The following is a 26,117-nucleotide window of genomic DNA, read 5'->3' as shown; positions in this document are numbered from 1 at the left end:
ATCCTTGTGCAGAATTCCTTGTTGGAGGATAATTCTGCACAAATTCTGCATTGCACAGTGGTACAAAATTCCTGCAGAAGTAATGTTTTAGCATCCTCACAAAAGATATGGCCTCCAGATCTGAACACAGTATTTCAAGGTGAGGGTCATACTTGTGGTTTACAAATTTATCCCTTATCCGTGCTGATGAGCATCGAAGCATTCTTTTATTGCTCCTTAAACGTCGCACCGAAACTGTATTTTACATTTAGGCATAGAAAGTTAGAACACGCAAGGCACCTGCACATATCCGCGGCTGCTGAACAGGGTTCTGGGCTGGGCCCTGGAGGTCCTTCAGGTGGTAAGTACATCTCCAGTAAACACTGCTGATATGTATTCGAAAGCTCAGAGGAATCTTCTTTTCTGTATGACTCCAACCCATAATCTGTAAAGACATTTAAAAAAAAAAAATATTTATTTTATTTTTCAATTAAGTACAAAATTGTGCTTAACAGGTAATATAACGATATTAGTACATCCAATCATCTATTTGTTTAACAGAAATAAACCAAAAAGCAATATTTAACTTAAACATAGTCCTCACATTAAGGAGGAGGAGAGAAACAAAAAAGAAACTCTTCCAGGAAAGAGAACATATCATATTAAAAGGAAATTAAAGTGAAACCATTGGTATCAATAACGGATTGAGTTATTCCAGAAATCACTGGGGTGCAAACAAAACTCCTTTCCCTTCTAAAAAGAAATGCAATTGATCTGGGTCATAAAAAATATACATTTTTTAAAAAGTATTTATTACGTATATATTTCATAATTTGGATATGCCGTGTATTTCACCTACAGAGAATTCTAGAATCATTATTTCAGGAATAGACGGTTGAGAAATTTAAATAAATAAATACATGCAGCCAGCTAGGCCAAGGAATGAGCAAGAATACAAATAATAGAAATGTTACCAAAAGAGAACGGAACTATTTTATCAGGCCTTGATTTGAAAGGTCACTTGGACATACAAAGTCAGAGGCATGAAGAAAGTACAAGAGGTTTATTTACGGTTCATAGACAACAGCGCGAAAGACAAAAGCGCGCGCCGACAATTGAGCGCAGAGCGCACCGCTCTAAATTACAGTTTTTAGGGGCTCCGACGGGGGGTTTTGTTGGGGACCCCCCCCCCCAGTTTACTTAATAGACATCGCACCGGCGTTATGGGGGTTTGGGGGGTTGTAACCCTCCACATTTTACTGTAAGCTGAACTTTTTCCCTAAAAACAGGGAAAAAGTGAAGTTTTCAGTAAAATGTGGGGGGTTAGAACCCCCCCACCCCCCACAACGCCCCCACAACGCGGCGCGATGTCTATTAAGTAAAGTGGGGGGGTTCCCCCCACGCCCCCCCGTCGGAGCGCTAAAAACAGTAATTTAGAGCGGCGCGGCTGAAGTCAATCTGATACTTCAAGCAGGGGAAAATATGATCCCCCCCACCCGCCAAGACTGTGCCTATTGCTACCTTTCCTTCTCCCTGCTGCCCTTCCCCCTAGCATATGAGGGTATCCCCTTCAGTGTTCTGGTCAGGTATTGAGACAATCTTTTCAAAACTTCGGTCAGAGAGGATTCTCTTCAGAATGCCAGCCAGGAGTGTGTGTTTGAGATAGAGAGCCCAAGATCAGGCAAATCTTCTTGTTTGGCTCGGTCTATAATAGCAGAGCGTGATTATGTGCTTAAGCACTTCTGCTGCCAATGTGAAGCAGGTAACTGAAGAAGGTTAAGCTCTGTCATGGCTTCTGTCCTCACATCCTCTCAGTGTACTTCAGTGAGACCAAAAGTAGGAGAAGACTAACGAATTTTCCAGATTTGCAAATATTTTTGTGAGTGACCATGTAAAATCTGTGAGTGACGCTCCTAGAATGTATGAGTAATTGCTCATGTGCTTCACTTAGGTCATTAGTAACTTCTGACAATTATAGCTTCTTGTAGAGCTTGATTACATCTTTCCTTACCTGTAATTTTACAAACCCAGCGGTCATCTATCACACAATTGGTGGATTTTAACCGTGTATGATACATCTTATGTTGATGCAGATAGGCCATTCCTTGTGCAATGTCTGTGGCAAAAGAAAACCTGGAAAAGACCCCAAGTTGCTTCATGAGATGTTTTGAATTGTTTACTTCTTGACAAACACCCATTAGCCACTATCTCTGCTTCTTCTAAGTATTTGTATGCACTGGATGAAGATGCCTATCTGAGGCACGTTTCCAAGCCTTTCTGGTAAGAATTGTTAACCTGTCTACAGAAAGCAAGAACTGTAAGATTATATCCATATCACATAACAGAGAGGCTCATGACATCTTGGAGGCTGGCTGATTTATTGAGACATGGGCTATTGAAGACAAGAGTTCTTATCAAATGTGAGATTACAACCCCTTTTTACTTTCCTGACCACATGCCACACTCTCCTCTATGCCCCATCCCTTCATTTTTCCCTGAACTTCCCTCACACCGCCTACCACCCCTTCTTCACCCACATTCTCCTCTTTCTTTTCTTCCTACCCTTACCCGGACCCCATCTCTCTTGCTACCTTAAACTTTTCCCTCTATAACACCTCCCCTCTTATGACCTTTTACCCCTTTCTTCTCTAATCAGTCTAAATCAGTGGCGTACCTAGTATATTTGATACCCGGGGATGATCATTTTTTAATATGTCTGTTCTATATAGAAAAATATTTTTAGTAATAATTCACGAGTCACATAACAAGGGTGCATCTTAAACACTGCAGCAGTGCAGTGAACACTAGAACATCAATACACCCAATGTAAAACAAAGCAAGCCAGATCCTGCAAGTTAGTGCTAACAGAAAACTATGTCCTTTTCAGACAACAGACAGTAGATACACTCTCACCCAATATGGAATAAGTAATAACAAACTAAAAATAGAAATCTGTAAACAAAAGTTAAACTGAACCGTCAAGAAACCAGATTCTGCATACAACGCAACATCACAGAAACAGTGACACATGTCCCCTAATACTGTTCAAAATACAAACTCCTCCCCCCCTCCTTTTATCAAGCAATGCTGCTAAGCAGCACTAGCTAAATGCCGAGCCACCCATTCTATGCCTATAGGCTGCTGCTTGTATTTAGCTCGCGCTGCTCAGCAGCGTGGCTTGATAAAAGGGGTGGGGGGGAGGGAAGATAGCAGATGTTAATTTGAAAAAAACTGAACATAACAATCTTCACTGTACAAATTAATAAACAGAAATAAAACAAAAATGGAAAATAAGAAAATACCATTTTATTGGACTGTTACGATATCCTGTCCTGACCTGAGGAAGGGGGTTTTGGTTTCCGAAAGTTAGTAAAAAATGTATTAAAATTAGTCTAGTAAAAACATTACCTTATTTCCATTTTCTATTTATAAACGTTTAATTTATTCTAAAGCAACAAAAAAATTTCTACTTTCTATCATTTCTGCTTTAATCATCTTCTTTCCATCCAGTATCTATTCTCTCTCTCCCTTCTAAGCAGCATCTGCCCTCTCTCTCTCTCTCTCTGCCCCTTCCACCCACGGTCCACCCTCTCTCTTCCATTTACTGTTCACCCTGTCTCTTCCATCTGATGTTCACCCCAACCTCTCTCTCTCTCTGCCATTCACTGTTCACCCTCGCTTCCATCTGATTTCCACCCTCTCTCCCTTCCTTCTTTCGATGCCCCTTCCATAAATTGTCTATCCTGTATCCCTTCTCTCCCTTATACATGATTTATTTCAGCTTCACCCCTCTCCATTTTTCTCTCTGTCTCCACCGTCCCCCATGCTCTGGCATCTCTGTCTCCTTTCCTTCCCTCCCCCCCATGCCCTGGCATCTCCCTCCTTCCCTTTCATCTCTTCCTCCTCCAACTCCTCCATGCTCTCGCATCTCCTTCCTTCCCCACCCTTTCTCCCTCCTTTCCCCCTGGTCTGGCATTTCTGTCTCCTTTGTTTCCCTCCCCCATGCCCTGGCATCTCACCCTCCATCTCCATTGTCTGCCATCTCCTTTCCTTCCTTCCTTTCCCTCCCTCCTTCCTTTCCCCATGACCTAGCATCTCTCTCTCCTCTCACTTTCCTGGTATTCTTTCTCCCTCCCTTTTCTCTTTCCCTTCCCCCAATCAGGTGCAGCATTTCTCCAAGTTTCCAAGTTTATTAAAATTTTACTACCACACACCTTGGGGAAACCTTCAGGGCAGTTTACAATCTAAAATACATACAATAGATACAATAAAATCATAATTAAAACAAAACAGATACAACATGAAGGTCAGATGGAGGAACTACATAATCTAATACAAAAGAAAAAGGGGAGAAAACATTACAGAGGTTCCATTTTACATGATTCCCTCAGCGCTTTTCCCCTGCCCACCAATGGGTACCTCACTCCCTCTTTTTCACTTTTTTTGTCCCACCATCCCCACCGCATCGGCAGAACAGCCTTCACAGCCCACTGCTTTTGCCAACATTGGACCTTCCTTTCTGCTAGTCCCACCTACTTCCTGCTTCCACTAAGGCAGAACCCGCAAGAGAGGAAGGTCCGACACCAACAGAGCAGCAAATTGTGGCTGCTGCTGCCTCTGCTGGAAGGGGAAGAAGTTCTTGATCATGAGGCTGGCCCTCAGAGCACCCCCTTATGCAGTGGTGTAGTAAGGGGGGCGGTCTGCCCCAGGCACCATCATGGTGGGGGTGTCAGCACCCCTTCTTCTCTCCGCCCCGCCTCTTCCCACTCCTTTCCCCGCTGTAAGCATTTCCCCCTGCTGCTATGCAACCCCCTGATAACCCTCATGCCTCTGACGACCCCGCCCCCCCTCCCCCTTACCTTGTTAACGATGACTGGCTGGAGGGATGCCTACCCGTTCTGGCCAGCAGGCCTGTCTCTTCAAAATGGTGGGCCTTCCTCCACCACGGTGCATCCTGGATGCACTGGGGAGAGGCCTAGGTCTCTGATTGCCCCAGGTTGTTTAGGGCCTTAAACCAACTGGGCCAATCAGAGGCGTTGCATGGGTGGTACCTGCATTTACACACATAACTTGCAACATATTGTAAGCTACATACCAAAGGTACTTATTGATATGGTGTATGCATGGAGATGGATAGCTTGAAATGTCAGGTAAGACTATTGGAAGGAACAGTGATGGAACTCGAAGACAGAATCCGAGCACAGGAGAAGATTCTAGTGGAGTACAGCCCATACGACGAGGTCAAGGAACTAGAAATGTTCATAGAGGAAGCTCATCAGCACCACGTAGAGATCCCAGGGCTGGAAAACTGTACTCAAGAAACCCATGTGAGGAGAGAAGACACCCATGCAAACACAGAAGAAACCGAAGACGAGGTAGGAGACAACCGCACACCAGGAGGAATAGTGAGAGCACAGGAAGACATCCCCCCACCCAAAGAACAGGAAACAATTTCAAGAGTATCATTGGAGGAAGAAGACTGGCCCTACTCCAAGGACGTGGACCTACGCCCCCCAAGGAACTCCCGAATAAAGAAGATGGGGATCATCGTAGGCGACTCCATTATACGACATGTGGACAGCCACACCGCAGGAGGAAGAGAGGACAGAGTCGTCACCTGTCTGCCTGGAGCAAGAGTGAAGGATGTGACCAACAGGATCTCCAGGATCATAGATGGCGCAGAGGGAGAGGACACCGCTGTGCTTATCCACGTGGGAACAAATGATGTGAGCGGGCGGAAGTATGACAGGGAAGAGCTGAAGGGCCAGCTCCGCTCACTCGGAAGACAACTGAAGATCAGGGAGGTGAGGGTGGCCTTCTCTGAGATCCTCCCAGTACCAAGAGCGGATGGAAAGAGACAAGGGGAATTGCAAGTAATCAACGCCTGGATGAGACGATGGTGCGAAGAAGAAGGCTTCGACTTCGTGCGCAACTGGACGGCGTTCTGGGAAAAAAGCAAGTACTACAGAAGGGACGGACTACACCTCAACAAAGAAGGAGCACGAGTTTTGGCAGGCAACATGAAGAAGGCAATCGAGAAGGCTTTAAACTGAAAGATAGGGGAAAGCCGACAGTCGACCACCGGTCGATGGCACGGATAGCAGGATGCCCCGACGAAGAAGCCAAGGACTACTACTCCTACACAAGAGAAGACGACCCCACAGCCAATAAGGGAGAAAAAGCAGGAAGGGACAACTCAGACACAGGAGAGGACGACCACACAGCAAACAAGGGTGATAACACAGGAGCAGTAAAGGATACCGTATTTGAAACTATAGGGACGGCCAAGAGTAGAAGGTCCAAAAAGGTAACACAAAGGGAATTTAGATGTATGTATACGAATGCTAGAAGTCTAGGTAACAAAATGGGGGAACTAGAGACAATAGCGAGACATGACATATTGGATATCATTGGCATAACAGAAACATGGTGGAATGAAGAAAACAAATGGGACACAGTACTACAGGGATACAAACTGTATAGAAGAGATCGAGTAGGGCAGAAAGGTGGAGGTATTGCTCTATATGTTAAGGAGGGAATAGATTCTGTTGAAATGGTTACAACAGAAATGAAAGAGAAGCTTGAGTCACTCTGGATCAAAATTCCTGGTCAATATGGTGCAGATACGAAAATTGGCCTTTACTATCGTCCCCCAGGACAGGCGGAGGAAACTGACTCAGAAATGATGGAGGAAATCAAACAAGAATGCAAGACGGGCAATGTAATTATATTGGGAGACTTCAATTTCCCAGGGATAGACTGGAAACTAGCAACCTCCAACTGCGGCAAGGAGGCCAAGTTCCTGGAGGTGCTAGGGGATTGCTTCCTGGAACAAATGGTAAAAGAGCCGACAAGAGGCAACGCCACCTTGGACTTGGTCCTAAATGGCCTAACGGGACCGATAACAGAAGTGGAAGTCGTGGTTCCACTGGGAACGAGTGATCACAATGTAATCAACTTTAAACTTGACATCGGGAAAGGGAAACATGCCAAAACCTTAACCACCACCTTAAACTTTAAAAAGGGTAAATACGATTGCATGAGGGCCATGGTAGAAAAACGACTAGAGAAGATGGTGGACAAACTTGAAACGGTAGATCAGGCATGGTCCCTACTGAAAAATACTATCACAGAAGCACAAGATCTCTACATTCCGAGGATTTCCAAAGATCGGAGAACAAAGAACAAAAGAGAACCGGCATGGCTTACCATACAGGTGAAGGAAGCCATAAAAGAAAAGAAGGACTCTTTCAAAAAATGGAAATGCATAAAGACAACCGAAGCCTGGAACAAACATAAAGATGATCAGAAGAAATGTCACAAGGCGGTGAGGGATGCCAAACAGGATTATGAGGAAAAAATAGCCCAGGAGGCCAAAAACTTCAAGCCCTTCTTTAGATACGTGAAAGGGAAAAAACCTGCAAAAGAGGCAGTGGGACCCCTGGACGACCAGGGAAGAAAAGGGTACATCAAGGAAGATAAACAAATCGCAGACAAACTAAATTCCTTCTTTGCGTCTGTCTTTACGAAGGAAGACACCTCAACAATACCTGAAGCGGAGAAAGTGTTTCCAGGAGAAATAGAGGACAGCCTCACCACAGTTGAAGTGGACTTAGACCAGATATACTATCAGATCGACAAACTTAAAAGTGACAAATCCCCTGGACCGGATGGAATTCACCCGAGAGTCTTAAAGGAATTGAAGGTTGAAATCGGAGAGTTATTGCACAAACTTGCAAACCTGACAATCAGAACTGGACAGATACCGGACGACTGGAGGATAGCGAACGTCACGCCAATTTTCAAAAAAGGATCGAGAGGGGAACCGGGCAACTATAGGCCTGTGAGTCTTACGTCGGTTCCCGGCAAGATGGTTGAAGCACTGATCAAGGATAGCATAGTCCGGCACTTGGACGCACACGACTTGATGAAACCCAGTCAACATGGATTCAGGAAAGGGAAATCATGTTTGACGAATTTACTCCAATTTTTTGAGACCGTAAACGAGCAAATTGATAGTGGGAAGCCTGTGGACATAATATACTTGGACTTCCAGAAAGCGTTCGACAAAGTTCCACACGAAAGACTTCTCAGGAAACTACAAAGCCATGGCATAGAGGGAGATATACAAAGATGGATAGGCAAATGGCTGGAAAACCGAAAGCAGAGAGTGGGCATAAATGGGAAGTTCTCCGACTGGGAGAAAGTGACTAGTGGTGTACCCCAGGGCTCGGTACTTGGGCCGATCCTTTTTAATATTTATATCAATGACCTGGAGGAAGGAATATCCAGTGAGATCATCAAGTTTGCAGACGATACAAAACTATGCCGGGCGATCAGATCGCAGGAGGATAGAGAGAAACTCCAGAGCGACTTGTGTCGGTTAGAAACATGGGCGGAGAAATGGCAGATGAAGTTCAATGTGGAGAAATGCAAGGTAATGCATTTAGGCAATAAAAATAAGGAATACGAGTATACAATGTCAGGTGCAACTCTGGGGAAGAGTGAACAAGAAAGGGACCTGGGTGTACTGATAGATAGGACCCTGAAGCCGTCGGCACAATGCGCGGCAGCGGCAAAGAAGGCAAATAGAATGTTGGGCATGATAAAGAAAGGAATCTCGAGTAGATCGGAGAAAGTTATAATGCCGCTTTATAGGGCAATGGTCAGACCACACTTGGAATACTGCGTCCAACATTGGTCTCCCTACCTAAAGAAGGATATAAAACTACTGGAGAGGGTGCAGAGACGAGCAACAAAACTGGTGAAGGGTATGGAGAGACTGGAATATGAGGATAGACTTATAACACTAGGATTGTTCTCCCTTGAGAAAAGGAGAATGCGTGGGGATATGATCGAGACCTTCAAAATACTGAAAGGAATCGACAAAATAGAGCAGAGAAGATTATTTACACTGTCCAATTTGACACGGACTAGAGGACATGGAATGAAGCTAAGGGGGGACAGGTTCAGGACTAATGTCAGGAAGTTCTGCTTCACTCAGAGAGTGGTTGACACCTGGAATGCCCTCCCAGAGGAGATTATTGCGGAATCGACCGTCCTAGGCTTCAAGAGCAAACTAGATGCATATCTCCTTAAGAGAGGCATATAAAGATATGGTGGACTATAAATTACGCCAGGTGTACACCTGGCGGGGCCTCCGCGTGTGCGGATCGCCGGACTTGATGGACCGAAGGTCTGATCCGGAGATGGCAGTTCTTATGTTCTTAAGTAGGTGTACTTAAATGTAAGCACAAAGATATTGATTTACTTTAGCATTCTAGAAAGGAATCTTGACACCAAGAGGCCATTACAGAATCAGCATTTTGTCCTCTGCATCTTGGTGCCTAACTTGTGAAACCCAGTTACAGAATTGCTTCCTTAACCTTTTATTTTTGCTGTACATCGGCTTGAGTGAAATCCTTCAAAAAGGTGGTAAAAAAAAAATCCTAATAAATACATAAATAAATAATGCAGTTAGAGTCAGATCGGTATACCTTCATTTTGTATTCTCCCTAATATTGGTGGAATTTACTTATGAGTGTTGGTTGTGATTCCTGTATTGTGCTTTGGCTGTGTTGTATTGTTTCATGGAACTCCTCTCTTATGAGGAATGACTAAAAAGGTTAGGGCTCTTTAGCTTGGAAAAGAGACAGCTGAAGGGCAGTGGCGTACCTAGGGTATGTGGCACCCGGGGCCCATCATTTTTTGACACCCCCCCCCCCCCCATCTATATGAAAAATATGATTTTTAGTACCAATCTACATATCGCACCACAAGAGTGTACCTAGGAAAAGGCTGCATCTTAAACATTGCAGTGAGCACTAGAACACCAACACATACATTGTAAAACTAAACAAGCCAGATCCCGCAGTCAATTGGTCCTGTAGTCAATGCCAACTGAAAACTATGTCTTTTTCAGAACACACAGAACAGAGATACACCCTCGCCCAAAATGGAATAATCACAAACTAAAAATAGAAATATGTAGACAAAAGTTAAACTGATCCGCCAAGAAACCAGACCCTGGATACAATGCAACACCACAAAAAACAGTAACACATGTCCTCTAATACAGTGCAAAATATAAAGACAGTAGATGTAAATTTGAAAAACCTGATACATAACAATCACCACTTTATAAATTAACAAATAAAAATAAAACAAATAATGAGAAATAAAAAAATACCATTTTATTGGACTAATCCCCGTAAGCTCGGTCCCCATCCCCGCAAACCACCTGATTCCATCCACACAAGCCTTGAATTGTTTATATTAAAGTATAAAAAGAAACAATATTCTGTACAATTGTCAATTTATAAATCAGCGTCTTCTCCCCACTCTCTTCCCCATTTCCCTTCAGCATCCTCAGCCCACTCTCTCTCCACTTTCCTTCAGCGCACGCACATAAAAACAAGCAAGTAATTTTATATCATTTTCATTCTATTCATTCATAGAAATTAAAGTCTAGATAATGCCAGTCACATAACAAAACATGATTTTACAAAAATAATTCCCTGCAGTCAAGCCTGCAAGGATTACTAGATGTCTTTCAGCAGTTCCCCTCCCTCCCTCCCCCTTACCTTTGTGGCCAAGTCAAAATGATCTACCAACAATAAAATTTTAAAAACACAAAGCACGCTGTACGCAGAGAAAATGTTAATTATCATTTATATTCCGCGGGTTTTCAAAGAGGTCAAGGCAGATGACTTTATGCAATGTCACCTCAGTAACAACTATACAAAAATAGACAAATATTCCCCCTCCCTTTTTACTAAACTGCGATAGCGGTTTTTAGCGTAGGGAGCTGCGCTGAATGCCCCACGCTGCTCTCGACGCTCATAGGCTCCCTGCGCTAAAAAACTCTATTGCGGTTTAGTAAAAGGGGGCCATAGTGCAAAATATAGACAGCAGATATAAATTTTCAAAACGGACACATTTTGATCACTAAGTTGAAAATAAAATCATTTTTCCTACTTTTTTGTCTGGTGATTTCATGAGTCTCTGGTCCTTCTTCTGGTCCTTCTTCTTTCTCTCTCCCCCTGGCTCCCCTCTTTATTTCTGCCTTTCTTTCTCTCTCCTCCTGGCCCCCCTCTTTATTTCTGCCTTTCTTTCTCTCCCCTTGGTCCCCCTCTTTCTTTCTGCCTTTCTTTCTCTCTCCCCCTGGCCCTCCTCTTTCTTTCTGCCTTTCTTTCTCTCCCCCTTGACCCCCTCTTTATTTCTGCCTTTCTTTCTCTCCCCTTGGTCCCCCTCTTTCTTTCTGCCTTTCTTTCTCTCTCCCCCTGGCCCCCCCTCTTTATTTTTTCCTTTCTTTCTCTCTCCCCCTAGCCCGCACAAAGCCATCGTGCCGATTTCTCCACTTCCACGATTCTTTCCCTACCCTCACCCCCAAGCCAGCAGCCGATTTCTTCCTGCTCCTTCCCCGATGTCCTGATGTCCTGAACTTCATCGGGCAGCAGCAGCATTCACAATTCACTGCTGTTGCCCGCTTCAGGCCTTCCTCTCTGTCGGGTCCTGTCTTCATGAAAACTGGAAGTAGGCAGGACCAGGCAGAGAACAAGGCCTGAAGCCGGCAACAGCAGCGAATTGTAAACGCTGCTGCTGCCCGAAGAAGGTAATGGAGCACCGAGGCAGTCCGCTTCTCCCCCCTCCCAGCCGAACCCCCGCTGACCCTCCTATCTCCCCCCCCCCCCGTGAACCTTTCCGACCTTCCCAGCGAGAGCAGCAAACCTCCTTCGCGGCTTTCTCCTCCCTCTGCCGCGTTACTGATGACTTCATCAGTGATGCGGCAGAGGGAGGATAAAGCCGACGCTACTGGAGGGAGGTTTGCTGCTTTCGCTGGGAGGGTCGGAAAGGTTCACTTGGGGGAGGAGAGATAGGATGGTCAGCGGGGTTTCGGCTGGGAGGGGGGAGAAGCGGTCTGCCTTGTTGCTCCAAGGCCTGGCGCCATTACCTTTTTCGATAATGGCGCCGATGCTGCTTTCGCTGGGAGGGTAGGAGCGCGATAGGGACCGGGCCAGCTGTGCACCCCCCCCCTAAGGCGGCACCCGGGATGGACCTCCCCCTCGCCCCCCTTGGTACGCTATTGCCCTGGGGAAACAGCCTGCAACAAGATCGCGCGATGCCAGAGATCTTTGCCTGCTTCGGCTGTTTCCTCCGCCGCGGTCCCGCCCCTCCTCTGACATCAGAGGAGGGGCAGGACCGTGGCGGAGGAAACAGTCGAAGCAGGCAAAGATCTCTGGCATCGCGATCTTGCTGCAGGCTGTTTCCAGACGCGACACTCGGCGCAGGGGGGGGAAACTGGACCGGACCGGGAGCACCCCCTCAGGGCTTGGTACCCGGGGCGGACCGCCCCTCCCGCCCCCCCCTTGGTACGCCACTGCTGAAGGGAGATATGATTGATGTCTATAAAATCCTGAGTGGAGTAGAATGGGTACAAGTGGATCGATTTTTCACTCCGTCAGAAATTACAAAGGCTAGGGGGACACTCGATGAAGTTACAGGGGAATAATTATAAAACCAATAGGAGGAAATATTTTTTTACTCAGAGAATAGTTAACCTGTGGAACGCGTTGCCAGAGGTTGTGATAAGAGCGGTTAACATTGCTGGTTGTCAGAAAGTTTTGGACAATTTCCTGGAGGAAAAGTCCATAATCTGTTATTGAGACAGACATGGGAGAAGCCACTGCTTGCCCTGGATCGGTAGCATGGAATGTTGCTACTATTTAGGTTTTTGCCAGGTACTAGTGACTTGGATTGGCCACTGGGCTAGTTGGACCATTGGTCTGACCCAGTAAGGCTATTCTTATGTTCTTATGACAAATTTAACTATTTCTGATGTTTCTTTCGTTATCCGCTCAGAATTTTCAGATGCGTTGGCTTTAAATTTTAATAAACTAGACTTCTCTTGCACAGATTCATAAAAATGTCTAAGCCATCTGGGATTCTCTTCATAGTGTCTCTGAATATTTTACTGTCTTTAAAATGCCTAAATCTCATTGTCTAATTCTATATGATGCTGACAATGCAAATCAAGCTGCACATGCATTACTGGCCTTCAGTAATTTTCTGTGAACAATGAAGAAAGCTACCTTGCTGCCTTATACTCACCAGATTATAACAATTACTGTTTGAAAATGACTTACCTGAAACCCCAGTTGAGAGGGATATCTTCATTTAGCAGAATATCATTCAGACTCCCTTTTGGACAATACTCAGTTAGAATGGCAACATTTGGCACTTCAGTGCAAGCACCGATGAATTTGCACAGATTCGGGTGGTCCAGTTCCCTGAAGAGTTCCATATAAAACACAGATTATTTCCCTTTAGTCATTCCTCACATTCCATGAACTGTATTCCATCCATAAGGCTCTTCCCTTAGATTTATGAATGAAAATAGATTTTTATTTTTTAAATTTCTATACCATTTTTTCCAAACAGTTTACAAAAAGTTACCTACAAGTCAGAACAAAAGAGGAACAAAAACAGATTCAATCTTTACATAAGGTCAATTGCTCAAAGAAATGCATCTACAAATAGTTGTGTTTTAACATTTTCCTGAAGGAGTTCCTGTCTTTACATTTTCGAATTTGGCCAACGAGGCTATTTTATAACTTAACTCCTGCACATGTAAAAGTCATGGCATTCGTTTCCACATATTTAGGATTAGCTTTCGTTTTCAGCAATGCTGAACTTTCAGAGCGCAATGATCTTAATGGTTGATACCCAGACAATAAACTCTTAAAAAATTCAGGGATCGTACCATATAGAAATAATGGTTAATCCCCTGATGGGAGAGGCAGGTTCCAATCTCTATGAATTATTGGGTTTAGGGGTAGTTGTGGGCAACTTGATGGTGTAATGGACCACCTAAGGTTCAAAACTCATTGTAAAGGGCTGACCAGTTCTCTCTATGGGGAGCAAATTGCATACACCCGGATTCTGTAAATGGTACCTAAATCAGCCGGTGCCTAGTAAAATGGTGCTGCCTGTGTGTCAATCACACTTAGGCACTGTTTACAGAATCGTGCTTAGGAGTGCCTATGTAAAAACATAGGTATCAGAAATTGTTCTTCTATAAGATAGTACAGAGAGGAAAAGGAAGCCACGAAGTTTGCTATCCCACATATTTGGTGGGGACCCACTGACTACTTAAGCAATTGCTACTTCTGCATGGTAGACCCTTCCAAATGTTGAACTGGCAAGCATGCATCTGCAATCACATATCCAGACATTCATTCATCCACCGCCCCAGTGCCACATTGCCCTGAACTTCCCATACCCTCTCCCCCAGAGAGAGAGCAGCTGTCTTCAGAAGAAAGCAGCAAGTCAGAGAGTGAGGGAGATGTTGTAGATCCAGTTTACAGTATAATTGGTGCAGCTGATGAGAGAAACCCATACAATCCAAACCAAAAAGACCTCAATGACTTGATATAGAGATCTTGGTCTCATCAAGTCCAAATGCTGAGCTTTTGATGTCTAGGCTCAAGCAGGGAACTTTTGGATGAAAGTGTGCAAGTCACAGATCAGGGGAAGTGTCACCAAGCTTTTTCCAGCTTCTTCACCCATCAAGATGGCCTCTGCTTCTGCCACAATGTGACCAGTCTGTTTGAAGCAATTGGAATCACCTGAAACCCAAAAGAGTGGTGTCTCTTCATTGACAGCTCACCCAGGAGCATCAAAGCTGTGCTGCCCCATAACGGGAACAAGTACCCATCTCATCCACTGCCTTACTCAGTGCACCTCAAAGAGGCACCTTGAAGTATGATGAATATAGCTGCGAAGTCATCAGAGACTGGTGGCATTCTTAATGCATCAAGAGCAAAGAAATTGACCATGGTTTGGTTTTTGGAGCGCGTCATATGCGGAGCTTCTACGCATCTGTACTTTCGGATTGTTTAGCCTTTGCACATATTTTTCATCCTAGGACTAGCAGGGACCCTTGAGAAAGACTCTACTGTCGAAACATGGACCGTGTTGGGTCCGACGTTCCCTGCGGACTAGGTCCTTAAAGTTTTTATGTGGATTGCTATGTTGATTTTTTTTTCCACAATTTTATTGAAGAAATGAAAGAATATATACAACAATAAACAATACAACCAAAATCCCATACAATCATGCCCTCCCACCCAGTCAAAAGTCATACTGGGATTCTTCAGTACGTGACGAAACAGTCCAAGTCAAAACAGCTATGTTGATTTTTTAATATACATTTTTTTAATAAAGTCCAACTCACGAACGTCATCTCTCCACAGTTTTTTTGTTATTCTTAATGTAGCTCCAAGGCAGTTTTACCAAGATCCCCTGCTATCTCTGCGTTTTGGAAAGTAGGGACACAAAGACGCACTACCAAAGGCAGGACTGGCCACAGCGGAGTTAGTCCTCTGTGGGGAAAAACAACATCAAATGGGAACTACTGGTGGACCCCAGGAACGAGCTGATGCTACCACTGCACATCAAATTAAGCCTAATGAAACAATTTGTCAGAGCTCTAGATAAGGAGTCAGAAGCTTTCAAAAACCTTCAGGACATCTTCCCTGATCTGCTTGAGGCAAAGGTCAAAACTGGTATCTTTGTCAAACCACATATAAAAAAGATCCTGTAGTGCAAGGAATTTCCCAAGAAGTTAACTAGGAAAGAGAAAGTGACTTGGAATAGGTTTGTCACAGAGGTTTGGGCCTTCCTGGGTAATCACAAGGCCGACAACTATGAGGAATTGGTTGAGAATATGTAGGGCTGTAGGATGTCTCTCAAAGTCCAAGTCCTTGATGCTCATCTTGAGACATTCATGGAGAACATGGGAGCATGCTTAGAGGAGCAAGGTGAGTGCTTCTACTAGGATATACTGGACTTCGAACGCCGCTACCAAGGACTATATAATGAGAGCATGATGGGGGCTGATTCGTGAAAGTGATTTACAATATACTTGGAAATCTCAAAAAACTACTCACTTCTAAATCTTCTATAGTCATCTTTGTACAACAACAATATAAACACGTGTTAATTATGATTCATAATTTGCTTTTTATGACTTTATATGAATGAAAAGATGAAAATTTGTTGTTTTCATGTTTTAAATAGATAAATTGCAAAATTTGATTATCCTGGTCACATAAACAAAAATTTATGAAAATAACAGACATTTTGTAAACTTTCTAGGAATTAGGAAAATTACACTTACTGCCCAGGAACAAAAATCATGTTACATAGCAAAATCAAACATCTAGATCAGTAGTTCCCAACCCTGTCCTGGGGGACCCCCAGCCAGTCGGGTTTTCAAGATATCCCTAATGAATATGCATGAGAAAGATTTGCATACCTGACACTTCCATTATATGCAAATCTCTCTCATGCATATTCATTAGGGATATCTTGAAAACCCGACTGGCTGGGGATCCCCAGGACAGGGTTGGGAACCACTGATCTAGATAGTCACATAAAAAAGCCTCTCCTCTCTCAGCCCCCCAATGACTGCTGCTTTAATAGGAATTCCATCCATATTTAATTCATTTGTACCATTCCATATCTAATTAACTGAAAAGGTGCACATGGCACCTGAAAAATTAAAATGAAAATTATCAAGCTATTAAAATACTTCTTTTACTAATGATAATGGGCTATAAACAACATTTGGGACAAGCCCCCCTCATGCTCTACAACCTGAAGCTTTCCTCGACAGCTACCCCATGCTTTCGAACCCCCTCTCTAATGCTCTCCCAAGAAGCCACAGAGCAACACTGGAAAGAGAAAAAGTGATGCATATTCCCCTGTACTATGCAAAATATAAAGATAGCAGAAATAAATTTCAAAAACTGATATATTACAATCATTACACTATAGGTTAACAAATACAAATAAAACAAAATTTGATTAATATGATACAATTTTATTGTACTAAATACATTTTTAATTAGCTTTTAGAGGGAGGACATGAGGAAGGACGGTTTGGTTTCCAAACATTAATCAAAAATGTATTAAAGTCCAATAAAAAGATATCAGCTTATTTCTATTTTCATTATTTATTAACAAAGCTACCACACTACTTTATCCTCAGCTATAAATAAAAATCATTTTTTCTACCTTTGTTGTCTGGTCATTTACTTTTTCTAAATATGTTGGTCCCAGTCTCTGGTTTCTGCGTTCCTTGATTTCCTCTTAATTCTCTTACCAATATTTCCTGTCAATTTGTCATTTTTCTCTTCTTTCTTCTCCTTTTCCATTCAGCTTTCTTCAATTTATTTTTCCTTCTTTGTCCAGATTTAATTATTTCCTGCTATACAGTCTACAGTTGCCCTTTTTTACTATATCTACTTAGTTTGCTTTTCCCCCTCACTCTGGCTCTCCTAGTTCACTTCCTCTTATTTCCCAGTCTCTCACTAACTCTATCCTCTTTCATTTCCTCCCCATCAAGCATTTCCCCTTTCCCTATTTCTCCCAGCTTATGTCGGCTTTCACTCCCCTTCCTGTTCATGTGCAGCGGCAAAAACAAAGAAAAAATTTTGCGGGACCAAACTGTCATGCTCACAGCTGCCAGTCCTGCCCCTCTGACATTTCCTATTCTGGAGCAGGACCAGCAGCCATGAGCTTAAACAGTGTGGCCCCATGAGGTCTTTTTTATTGGTTTTTCCCACCGTAGACCAGCAGCAGTGTGTTGGGAGCTGGGAGATGTTGGTGGCTTCCCCTCCAGATTTTTGGGGGTGCCATTGCACCTCTGGCTACCCCCCCCCCCCAATTCCGACACCTATGATAGGGGTAATGTTCAGATGTGTACCTGGGTCCTTTTATGTGAAGTGCACTGCAGTCCCACCCTAGAGAAGTAAAAATAGTCCTAGGGTGTCCCACTGCTCTTCTGGCATGTCTGTATAGCCAGTCTATTAAGCATGTTGTGCGCTCCCCCCTCCCCCCCCCCCACCCCTCCACCCCCCCCCCCCCACACACACACACTACAGCCTAATGGCTTGTTTTTGTGTATTTTTTCACTTGGATATTTTATTTTTTTCAAAATTGGTCCTAAAAGATAGACACACTGAACTCAAACACATTTAGCAAATGGCCATTTTTGAAACAAAAATTTGGACATTTTTCTAGATTGAAAATGGCCATTTTATCTTCTGGATTTTTGGACATTTTTCCCAAAACATTTATCGTCAGATTTAGGGCTCCTTTTACTAAACTGTGGTAGAGCTTTTTACCTTGGGCCAGCCAGATAAATGCTCTGACGCTCATTCATTTCCTACGAGTGTCAGAGCATTTACCTCACTGGCCTGTGGTAGGAAGCTCTACTGCAGTTTAGTAAAAGCCAGCATTACACATCATATTGAAAATGGCCTTCTAGGTAATATTTCAGTCAGTGCACATTTCACATTTTGCACGGGAAGGGTTGGTTTGTTTTTTTTAGACTAATGATTATGACAAATGAAATTAAGGGGGGATTCATCAAAGGGTACCACTGTGTTAGTGCAGGCTGATCATGTTAATGCTCACTAATGATTAGCAGGTGTTAAACACTAACGACACCCATGGGCATTATATTATCATTTAGTGTTACAGTTTAGACCAGGGGCGTCCAACCTTTTGGCTTCCCTGGGCCGCATTGGCCGAAAAAAATATGGCCACACAAACGTGCAAACACTACAGCAAGACAGAGGAGGGATCCGGCAAGATGGTAAACATTCGGGGGAAGCAGAGGAAAACACTGCATCACCATCGTCCGGAGCCGCACAAAATACTTCACAGGGCTGCATGTGGCCCTCGGGCAGCAGGTTGGACACCCCTGGTTTAGACCAATGTTACCGTTTAGTGCATGCTAATGTGATTAGAGTGTGCTAACACCATTGTGCCCTTTGGTGAATTTCCCCTCCCCACTCTACCCCCAAGTTGTAGAAGATTTGAAATCTCTTTTTTCTTCCATATTTTGTCTATTGACAGTGATCTTCGTGTGTATATAAAACATTCGCCTTACCTGACTTGCTTCACTTCCTTGCGTATGGTTTTGGTGAGTGTGAACGATTTCTTCTTAATTTGTTTGATGGCTACAGTTCTACCATCGCTGCGGCAATGTAAGAAAGATTTCCAAAATGAGACAAAACATCTCATCCATAATACATAAAGAAATCACATACCTCAGATACATTTATTCAGTGGTGTTGCCTGCCTGCGGTCTGGTTACTTCCCCCAACATAAAAGTGAGTTTAGATCAAGGAATCTGTGCTCTGTATCAAAAATGTGTTTTCACATAAAAGCATTTATAGGCACAGGCATGAATGGTTTTAGAAATGCAAGGAGGTCACTGGTGCAGCAGTGACTCTCTAATGCTGCCCATGGCCTCCTCGGCACTGTTCCTCTGCCACGATCCTCCCAAGCGGGAATAGGAAGTTGTATCAGAGGGGGGTGGACCACGGCAAAGGAACAGCGCCAAGGAGGCTGCAAGCAATGCTCGCTGCTGGGCCTGCGACCTCCTTGAATTTTTACAGGTGAGGGGGTCCTTGGAACTGGGTGTGGAAAAGGGAAGGGTTTCCCAGCCCAAAGGGTCCCCCTGGAGCAGCTAATTTTAAAATGAAGGGAGGGATGCTGGATGTGCAGGCACTTGGTGGAGCTGGGAGTGGTGGAGAGGGAGGAAGAAAGGAGAGATGATGGATGGGAGGGTATTTAGCACATCCACATTATTGCACCCTAACTGGTCAGCGCAAGGATAAAGTGTGAGTCCTAACCTCCTACAAAATAGGCAAGTGCTCCTAAATTAATTTATAAAAATGGCCATGTACAAATGGCAACATTAGCACATGCAATACAAAAAAACAACCTCCGCCTTTTATGAAGCTGCATTAGGTTTTTTTATCGCTGGTTGTGGCAGTAAAAATTCCAACACTCATAGGAATTCTTTGAGCATCGGAGCTTTTACCACCGTGGCCGGTGATAAAAAAGCCTAATGCAGCTTCATAAAAGGGGGGGATATGGGGGGGCCAAACAGGCCATTTTAACTCTATACTTTTAGAGAGCACAGACTCTTATCATCGGCTTTGTAGGCCCAGAAAAAAGAAGCAGAAAAGCAAAAAACCTAAAAACAAAGTAGGAAAAAGCAGTCTGCTTAAAAAATAAACGCCCAGAGCTACCACTTACTATAAAACTATAAAAATCTAGTAGAGAAAATGTTCATTTTCAAAACTGCAAGACATCTATCTTTTTTGTTTGAAAATTAATTATCTAGACATATTTTTTTTTTTTGCTATTCTCGAATATAAAGACAAAAAATGCACAAAAGTGTTTCTGATGTCCAAGCAATCAGCAGTCTTAGCAAACTGTCACAGACAGCTGAGCATTCCTGAGTACAGCAGAGGGGCACTCAAAGGATTCCTGAAGTGAATGTCATATTAAAAGTCCCGGGTACAGATATCCCTATAACTTGCTTATATTGTATGGTGAGCCCTCCAAAACCCACCCAAAATTTACTGTACCCACGTGTACACATCAACAGTCCTTATGCCTGTAGGTATCATTGTTATATAGGCACATTAGGTTTTGGAGGCTTACCATACAATATAAGCAAGTTATAGTGACATCTATACCTGGAACTTTTAATATGACATGCACTGCAGTAATCCTTAGATTGTAATGTAATGTAATGTAATTTATTTCTTATATACCGCTACATCCGTTAGGTTCTAAGCGGTTTACAGAAAATATACATTAAGATTAAAAATAAGAAAGGTACTTGAAAAATTCCCTTACTGTCCCGAAGGCTCACAATCTAACTAAAGTACCTGGAGGGTAATAGAGATTGCCCCTCTGCTTTGCTGTGCCGATGTATGTGAGCCATGTGAATCTGTCATACAAGCTAGACAGTATTGGGGTGGGTTTTTTTCACATCTTTGGGTGGTAGGAGGGGGTCAGTGACCACTGAGGGAGTAAGGGGGGGGGTCATGCTTTAATCCCTTCAGTGATCATCTGGTCAGTTTGGGCACCTTTTCAGCATTTAGATGCTTTTAAAACAGGCCTAGCTCCAAACATCTAAAAAAAAAAAGCCTTGGACTTGTTTTAAAGGTTTGATTATCACTGCAGAGTTTCCAAGTCCTAAGCCCGCCTCTAACAGGCCCCCTTAAGATTTAGATGCACTGGAGATAAATCAACCAGAAAAACATCTAGAAAGTTTCTTTTGAGAATGCCCACTTGGACGTTTTGACTAGTAAGACATCCAATTGCTGGTTTATGCTGTCTTTTGGACATCTATTAGAGAGCTGCACGGGAAAGGGGGCGACGGGAATCCCGCGGAACTCGCGGGAATCCCGCGGGTTCCCCCTTTGGGTCACGGGGATCCCATGGGGATGCCCCTAGGGTCACGGGGATACCGTGGGGATGCCCCCTAGGGTCACTGGGATCCCATGGGGACGCCTTCTAGGCACTCGAGCCCCAAGGCTCGTCTTCCTTTTCCTACTTGCCCTGCCGCAGCACACAGCCGACCAGAAGTCTTCCACGATGTCAGCACTGATGTCGGGAAGACTTCCGGTCGGCTGTGTGCTGCAACAGGGCAGGTAGGAAAAAGAAGACGAGCCTCACGGCTCGAGATCCATTTTGCTTGCAGATGAGAGCTGGGAGGCAGAACACAAAAGGGGGGAGGGAGTGCGTTTTTGGCACAAGGCATGAACTTGGGAGAGGATGGAGGAAGGGAGGGAAAGAGGTGGGGGAGGGAGTGCGTTTTGGCACAAGGCATGAATGGGAGAGGATGGAGGAAGGGAGGGAAAGAGGTGGGGGGAGGGAGTGCGTTTTGGACACAAGGCATGAACTTGGGAAAGAGGATGGAAGAAGGGAGGGAAAGAGATGTTGAGGTGGGGGGGGGAAATGCGTTTTTGGACACAGAAGGCATGAACTTGGGAGAGAGAAAGGGAGGGAAAGAGATGGTTGTGTACACGGGAATGGAAGAAAGAAAAATTTTTGGTCATAGGGAGGGAAGGAGGTACAGATGAGAGGGAGAAATATTGTGGTGGAAAGGGAACAGTGGGACAGATTGAAATGGATGCAAGAGGGAGGAATGTTGGACATAGTGGTGAAGGGAATGGAGGGAGAGATGTGGCATGGTGCTGAAGAGGGGTGATAGAAGGAGAAATGTTGGGCATGGGGCTGGTGGGCAGGCACGAAAGATGAGAAAGGGATAAATGCTGGACCATGGTAGGAGGAACCAATGGACAACAGAAGAATTTACAGAAGATGGGAAAGCGGAAAAAAGAAACTGGGATCAACTTTATGGAAAAATAAGTCTCCAGACAACAAAGGTAAAAAACGGAATTTATTGACTAAAATATGTTAGCTTTGGGAAATGTATATAGCAGATGTCTTTGTATTGTGTTCAAAAGAAAAGGAAATGCATTTCTGGTTTTATTTCTACAGTGTCGAAGTATTTGCTGACCCTTGCTGTGACTGGTGGGGATCCCCAAGCACCGCCAGCAGAGGACCTCCTCTAGAGACAACCAGAACTCCCCTCCACCAAGCACAGCAGTCGCTGGCAACATCCATGAGCCACTGAGGTGCCAGCATCTGTGACTCAGGGATGCTATTGCTGCCTGCCAAGCTTGGCAAAAGGGACCCCCGGCCAACGGCAAAGGAAGTCCTCAGCTGACAGCTTGGGGGTTCTCATCAGCTGAGTATTTATATTTTATAGTTACATTAGAGGCTCTGGTAGAAACCTGTTTACAAAGTATGTATTCTTCCCAATTAATATTTCCAAATTAATAAAGTGTCTTTGCTTATTTGTAAATGGGTCTCTATCAGAGCCTTTAATTCAGTAGCATAATTAAATGAAATAACTATTTCTGAAGTTTATAGGGACTGGCAGGGACAGAGTGGATTCCTCGCAGGGAGGGTGGGGACGGAGGGGATTCCTCACGGGGACGGGTGGGATTTCTGTCCCCGCGCAACTCTCTAACGTCTATCTCTTTTGAAAATGAGCCCCATAGTGTTAAAATGTCCTGTTTGGCCATCGTCTATGCTTGTTGGGTCTCTGAGGCTTGTTTTTGTTAACTTTATTTGACTTTGTAGGTTCTCTCCCTCTTCAGGAAAGGTGACGGTTTAACATACTTCCCTACCTTTTACAAAGCCACGTTAGGCTTTTTTATTGCTGGCTGCGGCGATATTAGCTCCGATGCTCATAGAATTCCTATGAGCATCGGAGCTAATACCGCCATGGCCAGTGATTAAAAAAGCCTGATGCAACTTCGTAAAAGGAGTGGGGTTGTATTGGATTTATGGTATGTTCCCTCATTGTATTTTTTCACTGTTTATCATTAGCATATGGCCATTAATGAAATAAAATAGAAAATTGTTGGGTTTGTTTTTTTTTAATGCCTGAATAAGAGCGTGCTAAGGTCACTTATCACCACAGCTTAGGAAAAAGACCCTTTATATCAGGGGTGCCCAACGCGTCGATCGCGATCGACCGGTAGCTCAGGAAGGCAACGTGAGTCGATCGCAGAGCCCATCCCGGGCTCTGTGATAGACTCGTGTTGCCGTCCCGATCTACCAGGCCTATCAGCCTTCCTCTCCCCGACGTCAAAGACGCCGACGCCGGGCATTAGGCTGTTTTTGTCATTTCGGGGGGGGGGGGCATGGTGGTGTGGTGGTGGCAGCAGCAACAGCCTGAAAAAGAAATCATCCTGGCCCAGGTCGGTGTCATACTCCAGAACTTCTACCTCTTCCAGAAGCCCTCTCCCTTCTACCTGCTTCCGGCCACACACCCTGCTCCGCGGCTCTCTTCGGCAACTCAGCAGCAGCGATCGACACAAGCTTCTGACGTCGGGGCCTACCCTCTGTGAGTCCCGCTTGTTTCAACTTCCTTTTTCCACAAAGGCGGGACTCGTAGAGGGAAGGCCTCGATGTCGGCAGCTTGTCTTGACCACCGCTGCTGACGAGTTGCTTAAGAGAGCCGCGGAGCAGGGGGGGTTTTGCGAGGTGCAGGTAGAAGGGAGAGGGCCAGATGCAGGACTCGTGGGTGAGGGAGCAGAAGAGAGAGAGAAAGAGAGAGGGAAGGGAAACAAAAGGAAATATTTCATACTGGGCTGGGCCGGAGTGGAGGGAGGGTGGAAAGATTCTGGCTACAGGGTGCATTAACAAAGGGAAAGGGGGGAAAGCTGAAAATGGAGATAGTGACACAAAGAAGAGAAAGAGTAAGCAGGACCTACTGAATAAGGATAGAGATACAGAGGGGACATGAAGAGGAGGTGAAATAGAGACATAGAAGTAATGCTGAAAAAGTATGGGGGGGGAGATAAAGACATTGAAAGGGCAAATGGTGAACATGGGGTAAAGACAAGGACAGAGACAAATGAAGATTCTGAAAAAGTGGTGAGATAGGGATATAGGTGAGATGGACACAAAGAAGGGTGATGCTGGAAAATAGGTGGAATGGTAATTCTGACAGACACAGAAGGGAAATGCTGAATCAAGGAGAGATGGGACTCAGGCTTGATGGAATGAGGAGAAATGCCTTGTTGGCCCGGAACTTTCTCTCCTACGTCAGAATTGACGTCAGGGAGCGGAATGCTGGTCAGCGCGACGCTTCTGCAGGGAAAGCTTGGGACGGCGGTGGCTTGGGGGCTGTTCCCCATGGCGGTGGCAGCAAACCGAGTGGCTTGGGGGAGGACACGGAGAAAGAAAGAAAGGGGGCAGACAGGGAGACAGAAAGAAGGGGGAACAGGGAGTCAGAAAGAAAAAGTTGGGGGAGAGAATGAGGTCTGGAGGAGAGGAAACATACAGGAGGCTGAAAGAAAGGAAGAAAGATTGGATGCACAGTCAGAAGAAGAAAGTGCAACCAGAGACTCATGAAATCACCAAACAGCAAAGGTAGGAAAATGATTTTATTTTCAATTTAGTGATCAAAATGTGTCGGTTTTGAGAATTTATATCTGCTGTCTATATTTTGCACTATGGCTCCCTTTTACTAAACTGCAATAGCGTTTTTTAGCGCAGGGAGCCTATGAGCATTGAGAGCAGCACGAGGCATTCAGCATAACTCCCTGTGCTAAAACCTACTATTGTGGTTTAGTAAAAAGGGAGGGGGTGTATTTGTCTATTTTTGTATTTTGTTACTGAGGTGACATTGCATAGAGTCATCTGCCGTGACCTCTTTGAAAAAACCCGGAATATGAATAATTAACATTTTCTCTGCCTTTCAGTGTGCTTTGTGTTTTTTTTAAATTTTATTGTTGGTAGATCATTTTGACTTAGTCATTATAAAAGTAGCTCGCAAGCCCATAAAGTGTGGGCACCCCTGCTTTATATATTTATAAGAGAAGCACAAATATGCCTAAAGTACATGCTGATAATTTAGTCATGCTCTTGATAACTGTGTCTTCAATCAGTGGCATAGTAAGGGGGGCAGACCTCCCCAGGTGCCTTGTCAGTGGAGGTGCCGGCACCTCTCCATCCTACCCTGACACACTATGCCATGCTTGTGCCATCCCTCCCCAACACACACACACACACCCGTACCTCTGTAGATCTTCGCCAATGCAAACAACTTCTCCTGCCTATTTCTCGTGCCAGCTTGGTTCCCCTCTGAATCACTTCCACGTCTGAATCACTTCCAGGTGACATCAGAAGGAAATCCAACGCTGGGCACAAGGAGCATGCTGCAGAAGCCACTCATTCGGACAAAGATTTAGAGGTACAGGGGGGGAGAGCGTGAGTGTGGAGTGGGCGGTTTGAAGGAACGGGGGCATGGAGAGGAGGGAGCAGAGAGGGAATGCAGGTATGGGGGGCACCTCCTATCCTTACTATGCCACTGCCTTCAACCTAGGCACAATTTTTCCAGGATTTAAGTTACTAATATTTTATAAAAGCACAGGTCTCTTTCTGCCCTATTAACACATATAAAATTATCTGGCTCTAAAAGTGCCTGGAAGCACCATTAAGCAATACTTCTTCCCTGCAGGTAGATGAGGTCAGCAAGGAGAAGAGATTTCCTTCACTGAAACATTTTCTAGCCTCTCCTGCTGCAACAATAATGAATCTCCTGGTGAGAGACTGAGTGCTGCAGGCAACACAAGGATCTTGCACAGTTACATCCATTCACAGACACAGACAATTTTTTTTCTAGCATTATTTATGCAACTTAATTAAGTTCCATATCTTATCACCAAAGCACTGTAAGC

General features: G+C 44.5%; 1 protein-coding gene across 1 annotated transcript in view; it reads right to left on the bottom strand.

Moving 5' to 3' along the window:
- The window catches only part of LOC117368913 (atrial natriuretic peptide receptor 1-like), a 164,766-nt gene that overhangs the window by 65,566 nt on the left and 73,083 nt on the right, over positions 1-26,117 (bottom strand). Inside the window, 4 exon segments of the mRNA XM_033962688.1 lie at positions 280-424; positions 1,991-2,112; positions 13,125-13,268; positions 18,941-19,027. Of these exon segments, the coding sequence (XP_033818579.1) occupies positions 280-424; positions 1,991-2,112; positions 13,125-13,268; positions 18,941-19,027 (498 nt within the window).

This window comes from Geotrypetes seraphini, chromosome 1 (assembly GCF_902459505.1).
Source record: "Geotrypetes seraphini chromosome 1, aGeoSer1.1, whole genome shotgun sequence".
Classification (NCBI taxonomy): Eukaryota; Metazoa; Chordata; class Amphibia; order Gymnophiona; family Dermophiidae; genus Geotrypetes; species Geotrypetes seraphini.
Note: the sequence above shows the minus strand (reverse complement) of the source record. Positions and strands in the feature narration are given on the sequence as shown.